The sequence below is a fragment of the Triturus cristatus genome, chromosome 4_2 (assembly GCF_964204655.1).
Source record: "Triturus cristatus chromosome 4_2, aTriCri1.1, whole genome shotgun sequence".
NCBI lineage: Eukaryota > Metazoa > Chordata > Amphibia > Caudata > Salamandridae > Triturus > Triturus cristatus.
In genome coordinates this window covers 112333071-112355553 of record NC_140586.1, presented here as the reverse complement: position 1 = coordinate 112355553, position 22483 = coordinate 112333071, and the positions used below count along the sequence as shown (strand labels likewise).

At 42.8% G+C, this 22483-nt stretch overlaps 1 protein-coding gene across 2 annotated transcripts in view; it reads left to right on the top strand.

Moving 5' to 3' along the window:
* Nucleotides 1–22483, top strand: part of LOC146833110 (uncharacterized) — a 645049-nt gene that overhangs the window by 547261 nt on the left and 75305 nt on the right. For both annotated transcript variants that reach the window (XM_085600733.1, XM_085600734.1), the window contains 4 exons: nucleotides 13009–13062; nucleotides 14644–14697; nucleotides 15630–15683; nucleotides 16647–16754. In XM_085600733.1, the coding sequence (XP_085456859.1) occupies nucleotides 13009–13062; nucleotides 14644–14697; nucleotides 15630–15683; nucleotides 16647–16754 (270 nt within the window). The remainder of the gene's footprint in view (nucleotides 1–13008; nucleotides 13063–14643; nucleotides 14698–15629; nucleotides 15684–16646; nucleotides 16755–22483) is intronic.

Here is a 22483-nt window from a genome sequence, read left to right as displayed (position 1 = left end):
CAGTGGGTGTTCTGTGGTGTGTGTTGGTTTTGTGATCAGCTGGGTGAGTTTGATGTTTCTCAAGCTTTCGCCGAGTGCTGTGGAGCAGGGGTCATTTTGGTCTTACAGGTGAAATTTGAGGTCACTGAGGAGAATGGAGGCTATGGAGACGATGGTGAGCTTAACGATAAACTCGGTGATGAGGTTGGTAAAGGTGGTTCGTGGTCTGGGTGGTCACGAGTGCTCCATTCAAGGTGAATGTTTTGGAAATTTGCAGCTTGAAGTGCAGGTGTTCCATGAATGGGGTGGTGTTCTCTGTGAATGTTGTGTATTCCTTGTAGATGATATTGAGTCCTCCTCCTAGCATGTGAAGGCAGTCTCAATTAGCGAGCGTGTAGCCTGCTGGGATTGCCGTAGCAATGTTAGCAGCTGATGAACGGTTGAGCCAGGTCTCTGTGATGAAGAGGATGTTGCGTCGCTTCTCCGAAGGTCCCATATTTTGGCTGCGTGATCATGTCCTGAGAAGCATGCATGCGAGTTGGAGTTGATGTGAAGCGTTTGCTATGGTGTGTGGTGTAGCATGTGTGGTGTAGCATGGGAGTGTAGACACTGGTGGTTCTTGTGTGGTATGTGTGTTAGGAAGGGGTGTTGAGGATGTTATTTGTATTTGTGTGGGGAGTGTGGGTGGGTGGAGAACCACAGTGCATGTAGGTGAAAGCTCCTACCATGTTTTGAGGTGTGGTTTGGTGCAGCAGCAGTTGGGGGACTGGCATCTGGGGTCTAGCCACCTAAGGAGTGAAGCAGAGTATCTGTGGGCGGTGATCGGACCAGGGTTCCAGGTGCTGTGCGCGGTCCAGGCTCAAAAAGGAGCACCAGCGGTGTGCCCCATGCACACATCTGCTGCATCTCCATGTTGCAACTGTCAAAAAGTATGTCCTGGGAGGGGGTGGACTCCAGGGTGTCATCATGTAATTTCCTGTGCTAATGGGTGATGGGAAATGAAAACCTCTTGCTTGGCTTCTTATTTTACAGACGGATAATCCATTCCCTTTCCCATCCTTAAAGGTGGTTACTCAGGCCTTGTGTTACGGCATGAAATACCCACTGTCTTCACATTATAAAAGTTCTTACTTCATTACTTCGGTTTTCTGACTCACCCAAATGTACCCAATTGAATTCATATACCTGTATCCAAATAATGAATGCTATTACTTCATGGCTCTGGCCCAGCTTATTCAGGCTTTTTAGTCTTGGCAGTCTTAAGACGTGAAGTATCTTACTTTTTAGCATATCAAATGGAACCCTAAAATACTAGGGAGTGCTGGCTACATGAACTCAATTAAAGGCTGCGTCTGTCACAAATGTCATTTTGGCTATTGACTCGTACAGCGCAGCCACTCCACTCCTGGCCATGTTAGATAACAAGTGTTTATCTTGTAAATAACACGTTCATTTTCACATAACGCTCCACTCAAGTTAGCGTTGTACTATATCTAGTATCGATCATTTAACAAAAATAACCTTGAACTTACACACACTTAAATGTATGCAACAGGTTCTTTAGTTCACCATTGAAACCTGTGAACTCAAGGTTACACACAGATGAGGCAGCTGGCACTCAATCTCTTAAAATAAGGGATTTAACACAAGCCCCTGCAGCCACTTCAGGAGCGTGCCCCAATCCTTTTAGGGGTCACTAATCCTCTCATGGCAGCCCCATTCCACCCAAGGCCAATGAATATCTGTGAGATATGGGACTATCAGGGGACCCTCTTCACATTATGCTGCCCCCCTCCTCCTTTTATATTATGCCACTGCATAAACAAGCTCTCTAGACTGGTGCCTGTAAAGACCAGGTAACAACATTTGTGTTTATGGAACTCCAAGCTCTCTGGATGAATATGAAAATGTTTAATAATGCTGTTTGCTTCCAATAATGTCCTCCTTTATCTCACTGGTACCCCCAGCCTCAATTTTCCAATACGTAGATGCCCATCACCCTGAAATCAACATCCCATTAGGCCTGCACACTTGTTCCAGTATCTTTTATCAGGTATACGAGGGACAATAGCTGAAGAGGAATAGCATATGTTACCACGCATGCCCAAACTATGCGTGGCTTAACATTGCAATCAATACCATGACTGTTTCATCACCACGAGTTCCATTACAACGCAAGCCAATACAACAACTTATTTTAGGGAAGCGCTGCATTTTGGAATAGTTTAAATTACTATTCCAACTCCAGTCGGTGGATCAGTAGGGATAGTGTTGGACTTAAAATCCAACACCAGTCCAACACCGCATTCCTTAAAGCAAGTCTTTCTAATGACTTGCGTTGTAATAGAACTTGTGGTAACATCGCAGTTGTGGTACTGACTGCACTGTAGAGGCACTAAGATGTAATGCCTGCATTGTAGTAGATGTTTCCCGTTAGGGCATATTCTCAGACTTCCCCTTCCCCTTAATGGTCTGCACTAAAAGACTGTTAGTACTTTATGAACTGCACCACCCTCTCCAGGAAGACCAGACCTGCTGTTGGAGAGCCACTCAGATCCTCCCTGTTCCAGACTCCTTCCTGATTCACTGCAAGCACGGTCAGGTTAAGAAAAAGATGTGGGCATGAAACAAACAGGCATCTGCACCACTGCGAAGACACAATGGACTTTGGTCCTGTCCGGGGCACTGTTATGGCAGCAGGTACCAGTGTGTAAGATGGGAAACAAATGGTGAAACACCAGACCTTCTAATTTACATGGTTCCACTGTGTGCCACACTATGTCTACTCTTTTCACGTGTTCACCCAGTAAGCCGACGATATTGCATTGAGTGCCCAAAATTACCTGGAAACCCCCTACAGAGAGCAGGTCTCCCACTAATTGTACGGAGTCTCTACTCAGCCGGTGTGCATTACAGGCTGTGAAACATGCCCAGGACATCGGCAGATGCCTCCAATGATTTGTGCGTTTTTTGGTGTTGGAGAGGAGGAGATAAAGAATTAAAGTGCCTTAGGCTGTGCTTGGCAGAAAGTTCAACACCACCAAATCCCAGCTCCTCCTCACACAGTGAACATTTTTCACAGATTGGCAGGTCTAAACTCCATTTATCCCCCTCAGTACAACCTCCTGCTGCACTTGCTGAATGGAGGGAGGTGCAGCGCCACCAGGACCGGACTGGGGATTTGGGGAACCAATAGCAGCCCTAGCAAAACTTGTCAAACCAGCCCTGCACCCTTTGTGTTCTCACGCTATCTCCCTTTTTTGATCCAGCCATTCTCTCTCTCTTTCGCTCTTGTCTCTCCGATCTCTTTCTCTCTACCTTCCTCCTCCCTCCATCTCTCTCTCTCTCTCCCATGAAGCCTCCCAGTGTCGAGCTGCAGAAAGTGACAGAGGCACCAGGAGGTCCTGGGCATTCAAGACTGGCCTCCAAGGGACCCGGCCCACTGGGGAAATTCCCGGTGACACACACTCTCTCCCTCTACACCTGTAAACACAGCTGAAGTGAGGAAAAGATGCAGGTTAACTCCAATTCCTTTATTGATGCAAGATAGTGTAGTGGGCACAGGCATCTAAGCATTCCACCCACACTAACATTCTACACAGAACACTAACACTGGCTGAGCAGCTAGGTACAGAATGAAGGGAACATATTAACATGACCTGAGGATACTACAGATAGGTATAATGAAGAAACAGGCGAGCGCCAGGAAACACAGCTATCAGTCCCAAGGCACAGCTACCAACTGACCTAGTGGACTAGAATGCCCCTTACCTAGCCACATTCCAAGCTCGCACAGTCATACGTCATAAAGGTAACTACAATAACTCGTGAAGCATACCATCTTAACAATAAACCCAACATAACAACAACATTCTCTTTTCTTTTGGCACTGTCAATATTTCAACAGCTGTGCAGACTTCTATCACACATTTTTAAATAAAATGGTGATGACTATTGGCACAACTCAACATTCTGTGTTCTGCAGAGAAGCCGAATGAATGAGCACCTTAGTGACCGAGAGACAGGCACTGCGGGAAACTTGAGCTGACTTCAAACCCAACTCCAGAGCTCTCAAACACAGAGGTTACTTTGTCAAATAAAAAGTGCCGGGGCTCTCCTCGGGAGGCAATGCTAACAGGAGAAATGTGCTGGTGCAAACTGCCTCCTGACTAGAGCCCTGGCACTTATTTTTCTGAAGAGGAGTTGGCCTAATGGCTAAAGGTGCTGATTTCGGAGCTGGGGAATGGGTTCTAATCTTGGCGTGGCTCAACATACTGTGATTTTGTAGAAAATCATGGTCCTTCCAAATGAGTGTGTCCTTAACTGGTGCTATAAGCACCGGTGCTGAGGATTAGGTGCCGGTGCTGAGCACCGGAAAGCACCTGCTCAAATTAAACACTGCTCAAACATGACCAACATGAACACCCATCCCCAACCACCTCTCATCTAGATGCAAGGGGACACAATACAAGTCACAAGTACTTTATTTCGCTATTTATAAAAAACAGCATAAAAAGTATTCTATCATCATTTAAAATCACGAGATACATTAAAACGATGGTTAAGAATTCCAATCAAATCTATTAAAATGAATAATAAACAAAACTATACATTTAAAAGTTATACAAAATAATACTCATCATCGGCATTTGCGAGTCTTTATAACACTTTGGAAGAACCGAGCCATGCCCAAGTTTACTCAAAATAGGGCAAATAAATCTCTTCCTCTCCTCTATATATAATGTGCAAAAAAATGCAAATGGGGGTCACATTGACTAGACGAGGAGTCGCAAGAGGACAGAATGTTCAATGGGGCATATTTACAAGGGCATTATCGCCGCTTTAGCGGCACTTTTTGCCGCTAAAGCGTCGATAATTTCATCGCCCTATTAACAAGGCGGCGCTAACATGCATTAGCGCATGTTACCTGCCGTTTTTTGTAACGCCACGCAGCTTAGCGATATACATCGCTAATGAGATGCACAGTAGGCGTACCTTCCCGTAACACCATGACAAAAGTTCGAGAACAAGACATCACCTTATTTACAACTTGGCCCCGGAACCACGGAAAGCCACGTTAACCACGGTTTACGCCGGATCCTTACGCCTGGTCAAAACTTGACTTAGGCATGTTTTGAATGGGAGGTGGATTCTTTGGTTACTTCCACACTCCCCTATTATCAAGCTTTTAATTAGCGTGTGAAATCATCGCTTGATTTCACACGCTAATGATGAATATCGCCGTCTATCGCAGGTTTGTACATCGCCTGTGAGCAAGGCATTGTAAATATGCCGCTAACACGGCGATGTAAACCAGCAATAGGCAGAGATATTTCAAATCGCGCTAAGCGTGGTTTGCAATGTTTAACGTAAAGCCTTGTTAATATCCCCCAATGTGTGGGTATTAGCAGGGTAACCAACCATTAATGGGATATACTTCCTGCAAAATCTCATCACCAAACATAAAATGAGCACAGTAAATCATAATTTAAGACACCGAATCTGCCATGTGTTTTGGCTGACTGGTGTCTTAAATGTATGAAGAGCTCGAGCGGTGGCATTTTACCTCCATCTGCAGTGGCAAATGGTTGCTTGTCACAGAATTTTCAAGGCATGTGCTGCTTTGTGCTGGAAATATAGCAGCATTTGTTGACATATCTAAAGGAAACAACTGAACATAACACAGGAACATACAGAAAGCAACATATCAACATAATTAAAGCATAACAGCGCATCACTTCAAAACAGAAGGCAGCACGTCTGTAACACAACACAATCACATTGCAATGATGTAGCACAAAAACACAGCAACCGAAAAACACATCACAACCACAAAAAACAATCAACCAACAAATGGGCACAAACATCATGCAATACCAGCTCCAGAATCCTGTTTTCACAGTTCAGTAGCAAAAGCTGATTGGAGTAAGCACTGCCTTAATTTACCACAAGGAGGTGAAAAAGAGCCAAAAATGTTTTGCGTTCCAACCTCTAGAGACGAATCAGTTCAAATTATGCGCTACAAAAGGATCATAGGCTGCATGAGAAAGAAAATATATATAACAACACAACATCTTGTTAACCTCATCGCTGCTTATGATGGAGTGGTTCCGTCATGCGCGTCGGTCGCGCTGTGCGCATGACGGAACGTCTCCGTCATGTCCCGCCCGCTCAATGGAACCTTCAGTGCAGCGCGGTAATCCGCGCCGCGCTGAAGGGGTTAAAACACATCCTCTAATGGCATGCAAGATGAAATATAACAAGCAAAACACAACAGGAACTGCTTCGCTGACATGGATAACCTTGTGTATCTTTGCAATGATTGTTGATAAATCGATCAGAGTATTTGCCTGCAAAGTTAAGGACATAACCATAGGGCCCGATAGGGCCCCAGGTCGAATGCCTACCTTAAACCCTTCAATGTTAGTGCCCCCTTAACTGGTTCTGTTAGATAATCATTCAAGGTGTGGTGGGAATGTCGGGATGAAAAACAACTCCAAAAATAACCGTACCTCATGTGGTTTTACCGCTAGGTGATATTACCTCTCAGTACCAAGATGTGTAGGTCGAGAAGAGGGACAGAATGTGAATTGTGTTTTCCCACATTGGAAAACTGCACGGTTTCCCATATTTTAATTGTTTTTCGACATATGAATTCCACCAGGAAAATACCTGAAGGAAGCTGAGCAGGGATAACATTGTGGGTGTGTGACATTCCAGAACCGTCCATTCTCACTGCACTTAGAAAAGGCTGTGAAAACTTGAATTGCCTTTGCAAGCACCCCCTCTAGAGGAAGCATAATTGTTTAGTGCGGCATTAGATAGCACAAATGTTCTTGTTTATGGGTGTGTTTAGCCCCAGCTGCTTCCAACCTTTAAAAAAGGTATCATGTTCTCTCTATTATATCTAGCTTCTCTGAACACCCCTGATATCATACATTAATAACAACAGAATGATTAATCCAATACATATTCAGCCCCCCCGCCCCATTCACTTAGGAAACCAACCATTTGACAAAAGTGAATAAAATGAATTTGATTACAGAGATGAATACGAATACTATTTTTAACAAAACAAAAAAGGGATGGAATGATGGGCTATAGAAACCAAGCAAAGGTGGAAATAATAAAGCCTCTTTTCCCACTTGTACAGTAGTCAAAGAAAAGGAGACAATTCAAATGTGCAAGTGTTGCTCCCCCTGATCTGAGTAACAATGTAAATTGTGCTGTTCTTCCTTTTTATTTGTGGCTCGAGTTAATGCAGTCTAAGACTCAATGAAACTCCCGACACATGTCGTGAGCTCCACTCCCAGGTCCAGAGCTCGCACACTGGCGGTCTGAGTTTGCATTATTCAGAGGGAGCGGCCCTCTAAAACAATCCTATAGCTCGAATGCCACTTATTGCTACATTATTCAGGTGCTACACTGTCATGTCTACTCCCTAAACAGTCACTTACCCTCATCCGGGATCTGGCACACACATGCCTACTCTCTACACTTCTGCAGATGGAGCAGTAGCGGCTGCTACAGGGTAATAGTGGTGGGGCAGGCGGGAGGGATTAAGAAAAAAAATTAAATTGCCTCTTACCTGCCGGGAGCCCCTTCTCCTCTGTCCTCTTGGGTCAACGTGTAAGCAGACATTCCTGAGCCAATCATGGCACTGCTGTCATCAGCATGACAGCAGCGTCCTGATTGGTGTGAGCGCTGTGGTTCTGCGCTCAGACATGCAATGGGAGCCTGTGCATGTTCTCTACCAGGGCTGTGGAACACAGCCCGGTGGAGAAGAGAACATGCTGAGTGCGTATGACTGCGTGGCCAGCCGAGAGATGGCAGGCCAAAAAGTGATGTGCGCTCAGAAAGTGCTAACTGCTCCTCCCCCGGCTGGGTGAGCAGCCCTGCACCTTCAGAGCCAGTACTGACATATAAAATTAATATAGCATGGTGTTATCATTTTATATTTCCTTGGGGGTGACTCTCCTCCACCTTAGCAGAGGAGCCGTCACTGCGATGGAGTCAGTTAAAACACCATGCAAGCTGCACAACTTGTCTTCCAAACAGCTTCTTGTTGGACCCCCCCCCACCCCTTGCACAGTATTTCTGACCTCAGAGCACATGACACCAAAGATGCCAAAAGTGACCTGAAAGAAATTAAATCTGGCAAAAAGAGTTCGAACAGGACCCCCGTCCGAGACTCACTGACCAAACCTAAATTGGACTCTAGTCCTACTTTGGACCTCATCCTGCAGAAACTTAATACACTATTTCCATGCCCAATCCACAAAGTCTAGCGCAGACTCTATTTATGGAGAATGACTCAATGAAAAAAAGCATGTCACAAAAAATAAATCTCAGAATTCAATTTGTTAAGTAGCAAGTGATGAATAAAACACAACCAAGGCGTACATACATTTACAGATAAAATAGGCCAGAAAGTATTCTCAAGAAAAAGAATCATGCATCCGTGGCAGTAGATGCTGATCATTAATTGTGCAACAGAACAACTAGTGTGCTACAGAAGTGTTCTAACAAGTCAGCTAGATCGAGAAAACATCTTTAATTTATATGAATTACTATATTTTGTAAATTGGATTAAAATTTCAAAATAAAGTCTTCAAGAGGTTGGGATTCAATAACTGCAGTCATTGCTCCCAATGCATAGAGTTCTGCATCAACTATGCAAAATACCAGTTAGGGAACTCTTACACGTTCTCTGTATTTAGATGGTGAGCTTCTCCTTTTCTCAGAGAACAGCTACAAAACTAATAACACTCTAACTCGTCCCATATCAAATGTCTGCTTTCTAGCAGCATTTTAAGGGCATGTTTAGCTAGACTGTTAGCCTGATGAGCACAACACACAACAAAAGTGACAAAACAATATATTTTGTAATTTTCCAGAAAAGTCTTTAAACACAAGATGAGCAAGAGAGTGCTGTTCATACCAAGATAAACAAGCATTTGCAATGCAATAGATCTCGCAGTTGTGAGAGTTTGAGCTATTGGCATTGTAAATGACAATGCCTTTTATTGACGTGTTGGTTTTTAAAACATAAATAAAAGGCATTGGCATGCTACCACACAGACACACTGAAGCTTTTGTATGCTGACACCCAAGAGAGCCACCTTTGTCACTACTTCCCTAAAACCAACAAGCACTCCCCAAACTGCTTCCTACACACTATACATGTATGGCCCTAAACTGGCTCCATCTTATAGGACTGTGTTCTTGAATGTCTTGGCTTTCAAGCCAACAGCTGCAGACAGGCGCACAACGCCCATTGTGCTCAAAGGACTTCCAGCCCACCAGTGTAAACAAAATGGAAAACAATAGTTTGTGCTGGATTGCTATTGTGGGTATGGCATTTAAGAGATTCATTGATCATTAGAAACAAACAGGGAGGATCAGGTTAAGGTAGCCAGTCAAAGGGCACCTAGATCTTCCTTTACCCTCGTGGTGCGACTGGGTAATAGCTGCCCAATAAAAAGTCAAGTCATGTGGCTGAGGAGATTGCTTTTTACGGAACCTCTACGCCAGACAACTACTACATCATCATCAGGGTAGTGTAAGCGTGAGACAGCCTGGCGAGCAGCAGAGCACCTGGTTCGTAAATATGGCACGAAAACTCCGGCCAGCAAAGATCACTCCCAGTGAGTTCGAGCAGAAAATAAACAGATAAAGTGCTGACCTGTTGGACAACCCCAGGACGAAAAAGCAAAGTGTGAGGTAGCATGGCAAGGAAGGGTGTGGACAACCTGCAGCACATATATACAGAGAGGTAGCTGTGTGTACGGGTGCAGTGCAGGGGAAGGTTAAGAGGTGGCAAGTACGCAGCGGCCGGTTTTCATTTCCTGGATCCACTTTACTGCAGATGGTGCGGAGCAACTCTTTTCGGTTTGTCAAATAAATAGTCTGGCCTGCTGATTCAGGGGGCTGCCGGTGATGTGGTTGTCATGCCTTTACCTGTTCTTGGTGGCTGCAGTTGATGGCGGCTGCGCTGCTCTCCTGCTCCTCCCGGTGCAGCTCCAGCGGCGCTTCCACGTCCAACTGCTCACCGTGGCATCCAAGGCCCAACCCCCGCCACAGTGCCGCCACGGACAGAAGACAGCGATGAAGGACTAACCTTATCAAACATCACGGCCATGATAAAATGGTTGTTACCTGGCCGCTATATGACCGACAAGACCGGTATTTTGATGTTAAGGTAAACTAAAAAAAAAAAAAACAACGAGAAAGAGAACAACAACAATAGTTTCCCAATGTAAAACACAAAGTAGTTTCCCAATGGAAATAATATTCTAAGGCACCAAATGTGAGAAAGTATTACATTATCCTTAAATGATTATTAACAAGAAGCGGGATTGCCTTTGCTGAAAGAAGAATACACATTAATTTAGGCCAAGCGAATTGAGTACTAATAGCGTTACATGACTGGGGGTGCCCTTAGATAGTTAGGTGAGTTTATGACATAGAAGCAAGTTGTGCCTAGGCCAAGTCCAGTCTGAACTCCTATAACACTACTTTCAACACTGTAATACCGCCATAAGGCGAGAACATTATGTATCCCAGCAACTGCAGCTTGTGACAACAGTCGTACGGCAGATATTGCGGCCATGTTGTGATGGTGCTGCTTGGCCCGTCTCATTGAACAGATTTTTATTTAGTGCATTTTTATAAAGTGCGGACATTACCCGAAGGTGTCAGAGCGCTGTCAGATGATGGCATTTTCAGTCTTCGCTGTTCACATGTAAGTAGTCAAGAGAGACTTTGCTTTCTGCTTTATTAACCAAATAAAGCCAGACCTTTCCGCTCAGACACTAGCAGAAATACCATTCCGATTTGGCGGCCACAGATATCTGGGGTTTGCTTAGTCTCCTGGGGAGAGCGATGCAACCCAAGCGTCACTTGGCAGGATGGGCTTAGCACTCCGTGTCAAGCCAGAGGTATCGTCGGCCGAGGCAGGAAGGCAGAGAACCGGCAGCGGCAGTGGTTTGAAGCAGGTAGGGGAGGTGCCCAGAATACACAGTGCAGGCAGGAAAGTGCCCCTGTGGCAGCGCAAAATAGCGCTGGGACACAGCAAGATCGGTGCCGTGCAATGGCCGCATGCGAGCTGAGGTGGGGCCGTGAAGCGCTCGCCATGCAACCCAAGCGTCACTTGGCAGGATGGGCTTAGCACTCCGCGTCAAGCCCGAGGTCTCATTGGCCGAGGCAGGAAGGCAAAGAACCGGCAGCGGCAGTGGTTTGAAGCAGGTAGGGGAGGTGCCCAGAATACACAGTGCAGGCAGGCAAGTGCCCCTGTGGCAGCGCAAAGTAGCACTGAGACACAGCAAGATCGGTGCCGTGCAATGGCCGCTAGTGAGCTGGGGTGGGGCCGCGAAGCGCTCACCATTATGTTTTCGTTTGGCTTTTTCTGCTGTGGCCTCGCCTGCTAAAAGGTTTCTTATCTTTATGCGGCCATGTGTTTGGCCCCATAAAGATAAGAAACCTTTTGCGACTAATGCAAAGCAGGCGAGGCTGTCCAAATGGGACGGCCAAAAAATCCGAGCGAAAATATCACCAGGAGCTCTTTTCCGATGGCTGGCCACCGTTTAGCATAAACGGTGACGCCGGCCAATGGCAAAGAGGGGCAGGGCTTAATGCCCTTTACTAAAACATCCCCATCTCATTAAATCTCGCCAGTGAGACTGCGCCTGCGCGCAGTCTACGCCAGGCGAGACCTAAAAATGGCAAAGGAATTCCAGCCAGAGAATAATATTTTTGAATTAGTGGAACAATATCCGAGCCAACTTGGAATTAGGAAAAGCAGCTTCTGACATGTTTTGCTTTCTTTAACTTTTATTTAAGAATCATAGTTTTATCTAGTTATTGGCATTGCCCTGGGTTTTCATTTGTCTACAGACCCAACCCTACTGTGAGAAACAAGTGGAAAACATGGAACTCGGTGTATTGTCCGAAGATATCAATGTGAAATGAAAGCTGCCTTTGATAAAATCTCCTGGACAAACAGTGGATATGGTTAAAAATAATGAATGATTTCCTACTTTGTATCATCTATGAACAATGTCTGAAAATTCTGCCGCCAGAAGCCCTGAAGTACTAGGGTCCTATGGACTCACATTCTTTGGGCCAGATGTACGACCAGTTTTTGCATGTGCAAATGAGTTAGGGTCCCGTTTGCACACGCAAAAACCTACATGGCCATGTACAAACACTATTTTGCGACTCGTAAAAAATTACGACTGGCAAAATAGTGTTTTGCGACTCGCAATTAGGAAGGGGCGTTCCCTTCTTAATAGCGACTCTGTAGCCATGTATGAATGTTTTGCGACCGCAATTGCATTCACAAAACACATGCAATTTACCGCCCTCTTCAAGAGGGTGGTAATGGAGTTGCAAATGGGAAGGGGTCCCCAGGGGACCCCTTCCCCTCTGTGACTGGCTCTAAAAATATTTGTTAAGGGCTGGCAGGGACCACTACCTTCCCTTAAAAAATGAAACAAAAATGTTTCTTTTTTTTTTTTTTTAAATGCATCCCGTTTTCCTTGGGTTGCAAACTGCTTAATTGACAAGCAGTCCCAGAAATGGAGATCTGCTGAGCCCAGCAGGCCACAGTCCCTGGGAGGGCCAGCCATTCCCAGTGGGGTCGCAAATTGCGAATGGCTCATTAATATTCATGAGACTCGCATTTTGTGATCCCATTCAAAATCGCAATCAGTGTCTCTGACACTGTTGTACATTGCAAATTGCAAGTCGCAATTTGTGACTCGCAATTGAACGCCAATTGCAAGTCGCAATTTGGAATGGTCGTGCATCTGGCTCTTTATCACATAGGAAAGGCATGTTGGAGCTTCACCCAGGAATATTGGTTTAAGAAATGTAAATGTCCCTCTTATTAATGAAGTGCACATTAATTTTGCATCTGATTCAATTGCTATAACAAAACTTTCTGTATTTTCAGGCCAAAGATGCTGCTTTATTGACACCATGTTGTGTATTCTTTGAAAGTAAATCATGCCTTTGATATTTGTACAGGGTCTTGATGGGCCTGTCGGACAGAAAGGGGATGCTGGAGATCCTGGAAATCCTGTAAGTTGATCAAGGCTATTTTGCAGGATGAGTGTACTATGTTTGGAAAGCTTAGCTTCTGCTTCTTTTGGAAGTAGTTTCTGATCCTTTTTTTGGACCAATACATTTTTTAAGCTTGGCTTTGTACGAAAGCATTCAGCACTAAGCACTAAGCAAGAACTTTTGTGTGATATACAATACTAACACATAGAGAAGGCATCCTTTGGGTGGCTAAAACTCGCCTACAACAACTTTCCTGCAATATATGTATTAGCCCAATTGGAGTGTTTCAATTTACAAATAAAGTTTACCAACTTACTCAATATTCCTTGCATACAAATGAAGGGCACAAATGTCTACATGTGTCATTACAGAGAAGTCAGAATGGGGGCAACAAAATATCTTAGTTCAATGTGAAATATAACAAATGGCATTTATTGGTTATTCAACGCATTCTTAAACTACATTTTAGAATCAACCTGGGGTTAAAAATCCTTTTTTGCTGGTAAAAGTATCTTTTAACAAAAATAGTTGAAAAATATGTACCGCAAATAATAGCAGTGGCGATAGGGTCTTCGCCTTATTTACAAGGCTGTGTTAAGCCACGTACTATCAACTGTAAATAAGGCACCCTTTCACGCGTGAAAGGGGAGTGCAATGGTTCTTGCTGTGGGTGTGCGACCGCAACGCCCATTGATTTTGACGCTGCCCCGTATTTACAAGGGCAGCGTAAATATGGGGCAGCGCCAAAATTAAGACCAGGGAAAACGCCAATGATTGTTTACGTGCAGGAAGGTGCCCCTTCCTCCATATAAAAAATCATTTAAAAAAATAACATTTTGCAACTTCTGTGTGTGCTGCATTAAGCAACATGTGTAGAAGTTACAAAACACCATTTAAAGATTATTTATGTGCAGGAAGGGACACTCAATCCCCACTATGGTGCAAAGGTGCCTGCGTTGGAGCTAGGCAGCTAAATTAAGCGCCAGATCAGGGGGAAACGCAGGGCTGCACCCTATGCTTGTAAATATGGTGCAGCTTTGAGTTTCTAAAGTGACGGAAGGTGTTGTTAGCCTCTTGGCCTAACATCACACGTCCCCACTTTAATGAAAATATGCCCCAAAGAGTCCTAAGCAGAAAGCAAAGGTCATACAAGCACGGTCATGCAGGTGATGGGAAATAGTGAGAAAGCACTTAGGATATGTTCTGTTACAGACCAACTGACTGAAGCATGTAGACCTATCAAAAGCTGTTTCCAGTGTCCATGGGAGTTTCTGTTTTTTATCATGCACCTCCTTCAACAGGAACTGGGGAAAGGCTTCAGCAAAACATAAAGCACTATATAGAAGATGTAGAAGAGTGAACAGATGAGTGCCGTCTCTGCCAGACACGAGGATGTTAAATTTGCACTTTGATGTCTAAGGCATACACCAACACTTCCTGGAGTAGATTATATAAGTTTCAGGAAAATGAACATCCCAATGCCCTGCATGTAGCTGAGTAGAACTGCATAGTTCCCGATATCATTTTATTCAGAATCTGTTTGTTTTGCAAACTGAATTGTGTTGCTCCCTTATGATACTGAAGCTTCTTTCTTTACAGGGCCCTCCAGGACCATCAGGTGAGCCAGGCCCCCCTGGATCTCCTGGAAAAAGGGTAAGTTATTGATTATAAGAGTTCATTTGGAAATTGGCACTGCTTTTGAAAACAATGCCCACTGGGTGAAGGGAAAATGCAAACCTGCAAGGACGTCAAAAGCATCTGCAATCCAAAGCAATGAATCAGCCAGTAAAACATCAAACTATTTGCACCCTGGAAAATTACACTCTCCGCGTGCTTTACCAAATTGTGACTTTTACATTGAAGTACTAGCTTCACTGCAGTAACTACATACAGACTAGAAGTCATCACCCAAGTCATATTCTTGTTGGGAGGACAGGAGAAAAACATTACGATTTCTCCTTAACAATGGGCTTTCCAGTAAGGGGTGGGAAAAGCCAAAGTTGGTTGCAGGATTTCTCCAGGCAGAGAAAATGGGGGGTTTTCAGTCAATTTTCTCTGCAAGTAACTTTTTAGGTGGTTTCCTCTAAATCTGTGCGGGAATTGTCTTGTAAAATTGTATTGTCCCAAAATTATAGTTATACTTAAAAAAAAACTTCAGCTTTTTTGTAATTTTCAAATCAACAAGTGCAACTTAAGAACAACCCCTCACTAGCCTATTAACTCAGCTTTCTGAATTATAACCTCGTTTAAATAATTTTCCAAACAATTTAATAAACAATTCAACATTTTAAAAACTCCTGAACACCCAAAACTCCCAATGAGTCTCAGACACATAATTAAACTAGCAACCAGATATGTCCAATCAGAGATGCTGGTTTTATATTTGGACCTTTTATCTAATTTTTTCGATAAAGTTGTCTACAATATATTTTGTCCTAGTGGAATTTAACATAGGGAAAATGTAATTTGCTTTTTTTCTTTAAAAAAAAAATTCACCCAGCATTGCCATGTTGTGTTTTTAGCCATCAGATGAGTTACATACAACATGTATAAAAATATTTGACTTGTTTTTTTCTCTTTTGTAGGGACCTCTGGGGGCAGCGGGAAAAGAAGGAAGACAAGGAGAAAAAGGTGCTAAGGTAAGATCACCGACACCACAGTGACTAGCCTGACACAAGACATCCCACATGGACATTCAATTTATACAGATATAATGCACCTGTTGGTACCCATATATACATATTTAGAGGCGGACACAAATTAAACATTCAGAGCAGAGGATGTTGTAAATTATTCAGCAGTTTAACAAAAAAATTCACTCATTCATTACAATTTTTATATCGCAATCTTAAAAAACGTTTTCTTCCTTTGGAGGTACTCCTAATTGTTGAATCAAACACTGAATTCCCATTTTCTGAAACACGTAAAAAATGCTACAGTTGAATATTATTGTGCTTGTCCCTATACTATATATAAGAGATCTTACATTGTTTTCCTACATAACCATAGAGGAGAGGAGTTGGCCTAATGGCTAGGGTGCTCGACCTCAGACCTGGGGAACAGGGTTCGAGTCTTGGTAATGATGGTAAACATCCTGTGATTCTGGGCGAATCACTTAATCTCCCCGTGCCTAACAAAAAAATAAAAATAATGAATGTGTGTCCTCATGTAACCCAACTGGTGCTATGTAAAGCGCTCTGATACCTGATTGGATTCGGGTCAAGTTTGTGCTATATAAAACTCTGCAAAAAAAAGTGTGGTCATGTGTGTGACTTCGTTTCAAAATGTTTCTCAAAAATATTTGTGCCAAAGAAAAAAATCATTTAAACAAATACCCCCATTTTTTGTAAATTTTCATTACTGGCTCATATATGCTCTTAGTATCCTCCACTGAAGCTTTATCAATTACATAACCATACTCAAGTGCTGCATATGTATTGTCCATGTTTATCCTTTATTCTTGATTGTGCTTTTATCTGTTAATGACTATATGTAGAAGGTTTTATCCTATAAAGCTGTAGCTAGTACATGGGACGAATGAAAGAATAACAGCAGCAAAAATAGAGTTTCATTAACCCATGCTTTGTCTTTCTTTGATACAGGGACAACCAGGTACAGAGGGGCTTCCCGGGAAGACCGGACCCACAGGTGCCCAAGGGTCGCCTGGCAGAGCGGGTTCTGAAGGTCTTCGTGGCATTCCTGGACCAGTGGTAGGTCCTGGCTGGGTATCAAATTATAGCCAAAACAAAGTGTGAGAAATAAGGATATATATATGACCATCTCTCATTCAGGTGATCACCACGAGTGTCTTTGATGCAGATATAATCTTTTTTTGTCTGCAGATTCTTTTTAAGTCTTATTGATCCACTTTATGCATTAATTGCTCCTCAAAGGTTAAAAGGTACCATCTACTGAGTGTAGTAGTTGTAATTTAAAAGGAGTTCCACACAAGGAATGTGGTTGAAAGGTACTTTAACAGGTATAGGTCCAAAAAAGCTTGTCAATGAAGAAGTGTGGCAAATATTCCAATGCTTTTATGTACTTAAATTGTTGTCACAGCTAAATGTGGAAGGGGCTGATTTACAAAAGCATTTTTGTATATGGGACCGTGTACAACAGAAGTAATCTTTTATGTATTCTTAAGTGCCCTTTTGAATCAGCACAGAAACGTCCCCTTGCTTATCAATAACATTGTAAAGTGCATACAGTTGTTTCTGTTTGTACTAACTGACATGTATATTCTCTGAACATTCACATTGTATTCCCATTTTAGAAGTTTTAGGACCAGTTTACAAAAGTATGTAAGAGTCCACTAAAGAGTACTACCTGAGTACTACTTTAAATACTCCAAGATGCCTTTGTGGATCTGCACTTAAGACGTTCTCTGTTCTCTTTCTTAAAAATATGTATATGGCATAATTTTTGGCCAAGTGCTCAAATAATTAAGCAGAATCCCTTGGGGGTCATGTATGGCATTTCAAAGAAAACAATAGTTGGGGTGTATAATGCAGCAGAAAGTTGGAACTGTATTGAATGGAGGGAGATTGAACACATTTTGGTGAAGTGTCTTGCACATGTTTAATATGCATTTTGTATTGTATTTGACAGAAGTGAGGTTGCATTTTCCATCCCAAAGAGTAAATCACTGTCAAGACCTTTTCTTATATAGTACCAGTAGCGGTCCGTGGAGGGTGTTCGGTGGGGCGGTGAGGCGGGGCGGGGAAATGTGAACACCGGAATATGGATGAACGGAGGTAAGTACACATTTAAATAAATAAAACGAATTTCGTTACGCGCGCTGCATCGCATTTTGCAATGAAGCGCGCAAAGGAATTTGTTTTATTTAGTTAAATGTGTACTTACCTCCGTTCATCCATATTCCGGTGTTCACATTTTCCCACCCTGCCCCTCCCCAGCCCCGCCTCACCGCCCACCGAACTCCCTCCACAGACCGCTACTGTATAGTACTGACTATTTAAACCTTTAGGGTGCTTTTACGAGTTCGGAAAGTGAAAGGTAAAAACTCTTCAAAACTTTGAGGCTTGTTAGCCTGCAACCCTTTGAGAAGGTCATCTGACGTTAATAAAGTAGAATTTGGAGCAATGGATCAAATCAAAACTTTATCAAAATATGCACACAGTATGTTAGCTAGTATTTTATTTGTTCAGCCAGAATCCCATGGCCGAAGAGGGTAAATATGGGAATTAATTGATGCTTCCCTTAGTTATGAGCTACATTTGTGAGATGAACACTCACCTTGAAATCTGCAAGTACAATGTTGAAATGACAGCAGAAGTGGCTGGTGTCAGGGAGGTGTGGTGAGGCAGTGCTGGGGGGCTGTACCAAAACAAACAAGGCTGAAGTTCCCAGACTCCCCTATGGCCAAATCCTGATGCTGCTTTCATTCCCATGAGAGCAGTGTCAGGATTGGGCAGAGAGGGCTTGTTTTGTGCTCCATCGGGAGCTGGGAGCCTGTGCCTGCTGGTCTCTCCACCCAGCAACACCACTGGGTTTGAGAGATGTCATGACGGTTTAGCCATCCTAAGATGGTCAGCCAAACCATCATGCGCACTGACAGCAGTGCCCACCACTCATCCTTCCCCTGCTACAGTGTTGTGGCCCCTCCCCCCAGACTCAATTACAGGACAAAAAATAAAATGATCATCATTTTATTTTTTATTTGCCTGTGAGGGCAGGGGACGATGCTCCTCCCCCATAGCAGAGGAGCCGCCACTGAATGACAGCCTTGCTAACTGATTCTTTCTTCTGCGGTGGATGATCTCAGTACCACTGTGTTCATTTTTCAGTGTTACTTAGAAGTGCCTAAAACAACTCAGTTTGTGGTGAGCAATAGATGAATAATAGCAGACAATAGCACTTGCTGAAATTATTCCATGAGATTTTTCTTTCTAGAGGCCCTTATCCCTTAATGATCTTACTTTGTCCTCCTCTACTCTTCTACTGTGGTTACCTCCCATTTAGATATCCTTGAGCAGGTGCTTACCAGGGTTTTGAGAGATTCGAGAATATGGAGTTGTCAATCAATGTACAGATTTCTGACCCATTGCACTTTCTTTAGGCCAGATGTATGAATATCTGATCACAAGATACTGGTCGCAACCAGTAAAGATTTTAATGAACCAACCGTCATTTCTTAAAAATCTGAGTCACCGTGGGTCTCAATCAGATCTGCTTCATAATTATTAATGAGTTAGTTCTCAAATTGTGACTCACTCACAATGGAGGCCATTAAGAGGATTGTCTGTGACTACTTTTAAATAAAGCAATTTTTAAATTGGAGCCCAGTTTCCTTAAAGGAAACAGGGCGGTGTTAAAAAATGTTTTCTTTTTTTTTTTAACTTAGTTTAAGAGTAGGCATTTCAGATTCACAAATAAGATGATATCCCAAGAGGGCAGGCCCCTTTCCTGTTGTAATTGCATTACCACGTATGAGGTGTTGGTAAATTTGAAATGTTTTGCAACTGTATTTCGGTTCCAAAACACTGTTACTTGTCCTACCAATTTGGATTTTGGAAGGGACTTCTCTAACATGCCCCTTCTAGATATCGAATCGGCATCCATTTGGTATACTGTTTTAGGAATCAGAAAAGTTTTTCTGACCCTTCAAAGGGATTAGTACATAGAAAAAGCATTTTTATGGTTGCAAACGACAAATCAAAGTATTTTTTACTGTAAAGGTGGTTTGTCCATCTGCTTCTTCTGTTCTTTTAGCCTTCTATTTTCTATGTACCTGATTCACAACATTTGTTTATGACTAGATGTAACTTACTACATAATTTCCAACAAGTGGAAAAAGAGCTTTGTGAATTCAGAGGCAAGTTCCCTTCCTTTTTACCAAGCTCAGATGCTTCATTACTAGTATCAAGCTTTGTAAACATTAAAATTGGCACCATAAGGGATTTTTGACAACAATAGGAATCAATAAACAGGGACTGGTGAGTCAATGGACTAGTGCATCCTCTGTATGAATCTGTGTTTGCCACAATATTCACATGTTCAAATCCCACCAATACAAAGGAACCTTTCATTCTCCTGAGGTCGGCAAAACAAGTACTAATGATTTAGAGAACGAAAAACGTATGTACTTCAGTGCCAATATACTCGTGGGTGAAAGTGTGTGTTGCAAAACAACCCCTTTTTGGGTGCTTCCCTCAGTTTATCAGTTGTTTGGACTCGCTTGCCGGTAATCTTGAACTTTAACACTGGAACACGGCTATCCAGTACATAGAGCTCGACTCATAAAAGTAATCTGAGACAAATTCCTAACTTTACGACTTTCGGTACTCACAAAAGGCATTTAGGAGTGGTAAAGTTAAGATTCCTAACTTTACCACTCCTAAACTGAGAAAAAATCCTAACTTTACGACTTTCGGTATTCACAAAAGGCATTTAGGAGTAGTAAAGTTAGGAATCATTGTAGCCTGACAGCAGCAGCTTAAACCCTACTGCCCAGATATGTCAAACCCACCCTTCTGACAGGACGGAAACTGAATTTTTAAGAATTAAATAAGTCACTTGAAGCACACGCTGCTGCCCACAAGGGAGGCTGCATAATATTTAAAGAGTGGAGCATGTGTGACATTAGAAATGACATTTTCCCCCGTGACTAGCCCAAAAGGACGTTGTCACTGGTTACACTGTAACTGGTATACAGGAAAAGTCAAAGTTTAGATTATATACTTAAATCTTTGACTTTTGACTGGTGTCAGATGCAGCCTACATTCAAAACCCTATTTTATAAAAATCTAATCTGTTGCTGGATTGTTTGCTGTAAGGCAATATAAAATGCTGAAAAGGTGGTATGGTTGCCTCTGGGAATTTTTACCTCATTGATTAGAGAGTGCCCAGGAGTCACTCCAACCGACCAGCTAATTCCAGCCAGAAATGTGGCATGCCAAGGCACCTCTTTAGAACACTTTCTGTATCAGTGGAAGAACAGAAGAGAACTGGACCTGCTGTCTGTGACCTGAAAGGAGCTCTAAAGAATCAGACCTACTCCCCCTTGTATCCAGGACAAAGAAGTGGACTCCAAGGGTCAGTTGTCTGACCCTCTGTTTGGCTGTAGGTATGCAACAAGCTGCGAGCGGTCTTTTACCAAAAGTGCCCAGCTGACCAGTGGCAACTGAACGTGGACTGGGCTTTGTTGAGGTCCAGGGGACCTTAGAAAAGTTGACACATTTAGTTGTTTGGGCAACAGAAGACATTTTGGGAACTTTAGAAAGCTTTTTCTCTAGAGCTTCAGCATGCCCCATCAATAAAAGTATCCGACCAGCAGTTCCATGCTGTTGAATTGAAATTCAACTTCATCATGGTCAAGGCCCCAAGTATCTCTGAAAAAAATTACCCATTCTGTGTTCGGGCTTAGAACATTTTCAGTGAAAAATCTCCAAACCTGCTTGAAGTATCGTGCCTTCAATTGCACAGTGATGGCTACAATTTCTCCAGCGGCCTGCTGAACGAAGATTTTTCTTCTTGAAAAGTGACAACATATCCTTCCTACTTGGGACTTAGAAGACATTTCAATACTTTTCTTTAAAAAGTGGTAAAGTCCATTTCTGAAGAGGGACTTTTTAACTTCCTGACTTTTCACCTGGACCAATCCACTTGTTAAATCCACCAAGGCTCCATTGAGGTCAGCCTCAAATCACACCCAGGTCCCTGTCTACCACTCTCATCTTTGGAGCTTTGTGCTTTTTGGCGCTATTTCTACTTAAATCTTTTTAAATTCATACCTCAGGGCCCCTTATTGGATTTTTGTCATTTTTCCCATATTTCACTCATACAATGCTTCTCATTATGCTAAAATTGGTTGTGGAGTTTGATTTTGTATTGTCTGACTTGTTTAAAAGTGTATTTTGCATATTAAATATTTGACACATTGCCTTTGATTTAGGTCTGACTGCTTTTTGTCACATTACAAGTGATTGAGCACAGATTTATTTTTATCTAATTTGTGTGACATCTAGCAGGTGGTATTCCTATCCTTGAGGTGAAAATGTGTTCACCTCAAATAATAATACACTTTCCTTAAGTGTGCTTTACAAATACACACTAAAGGCCTTATGTAGAATTTGAAAGATAGGCTAGTCTGTCAAAAATGGATATCCTGTTCGCCACATTGCAAGTTCCATAGCGTATAATGCACTTGAGATATGACGGACGTGACATCCACCACATTTGTGATGGCGTATCACATTTTCCAATATCTAATTTAGGGGCACATGCATCAACAATGCCATTTGCGATTCCTTATTAGCGAAAAATAAGGATTCGCTAATAAGGAATAGCAAAAGGCTATGCATGTAGGAATCGCTATTCAAATAGCGATTCCTTAACTTTCCTTAATTGCTACTAGCAAATTGCGAGTAGCAATTAAGGAATGCCATCCCAATCATTCCTATGGGCCTCCAGGCCCATA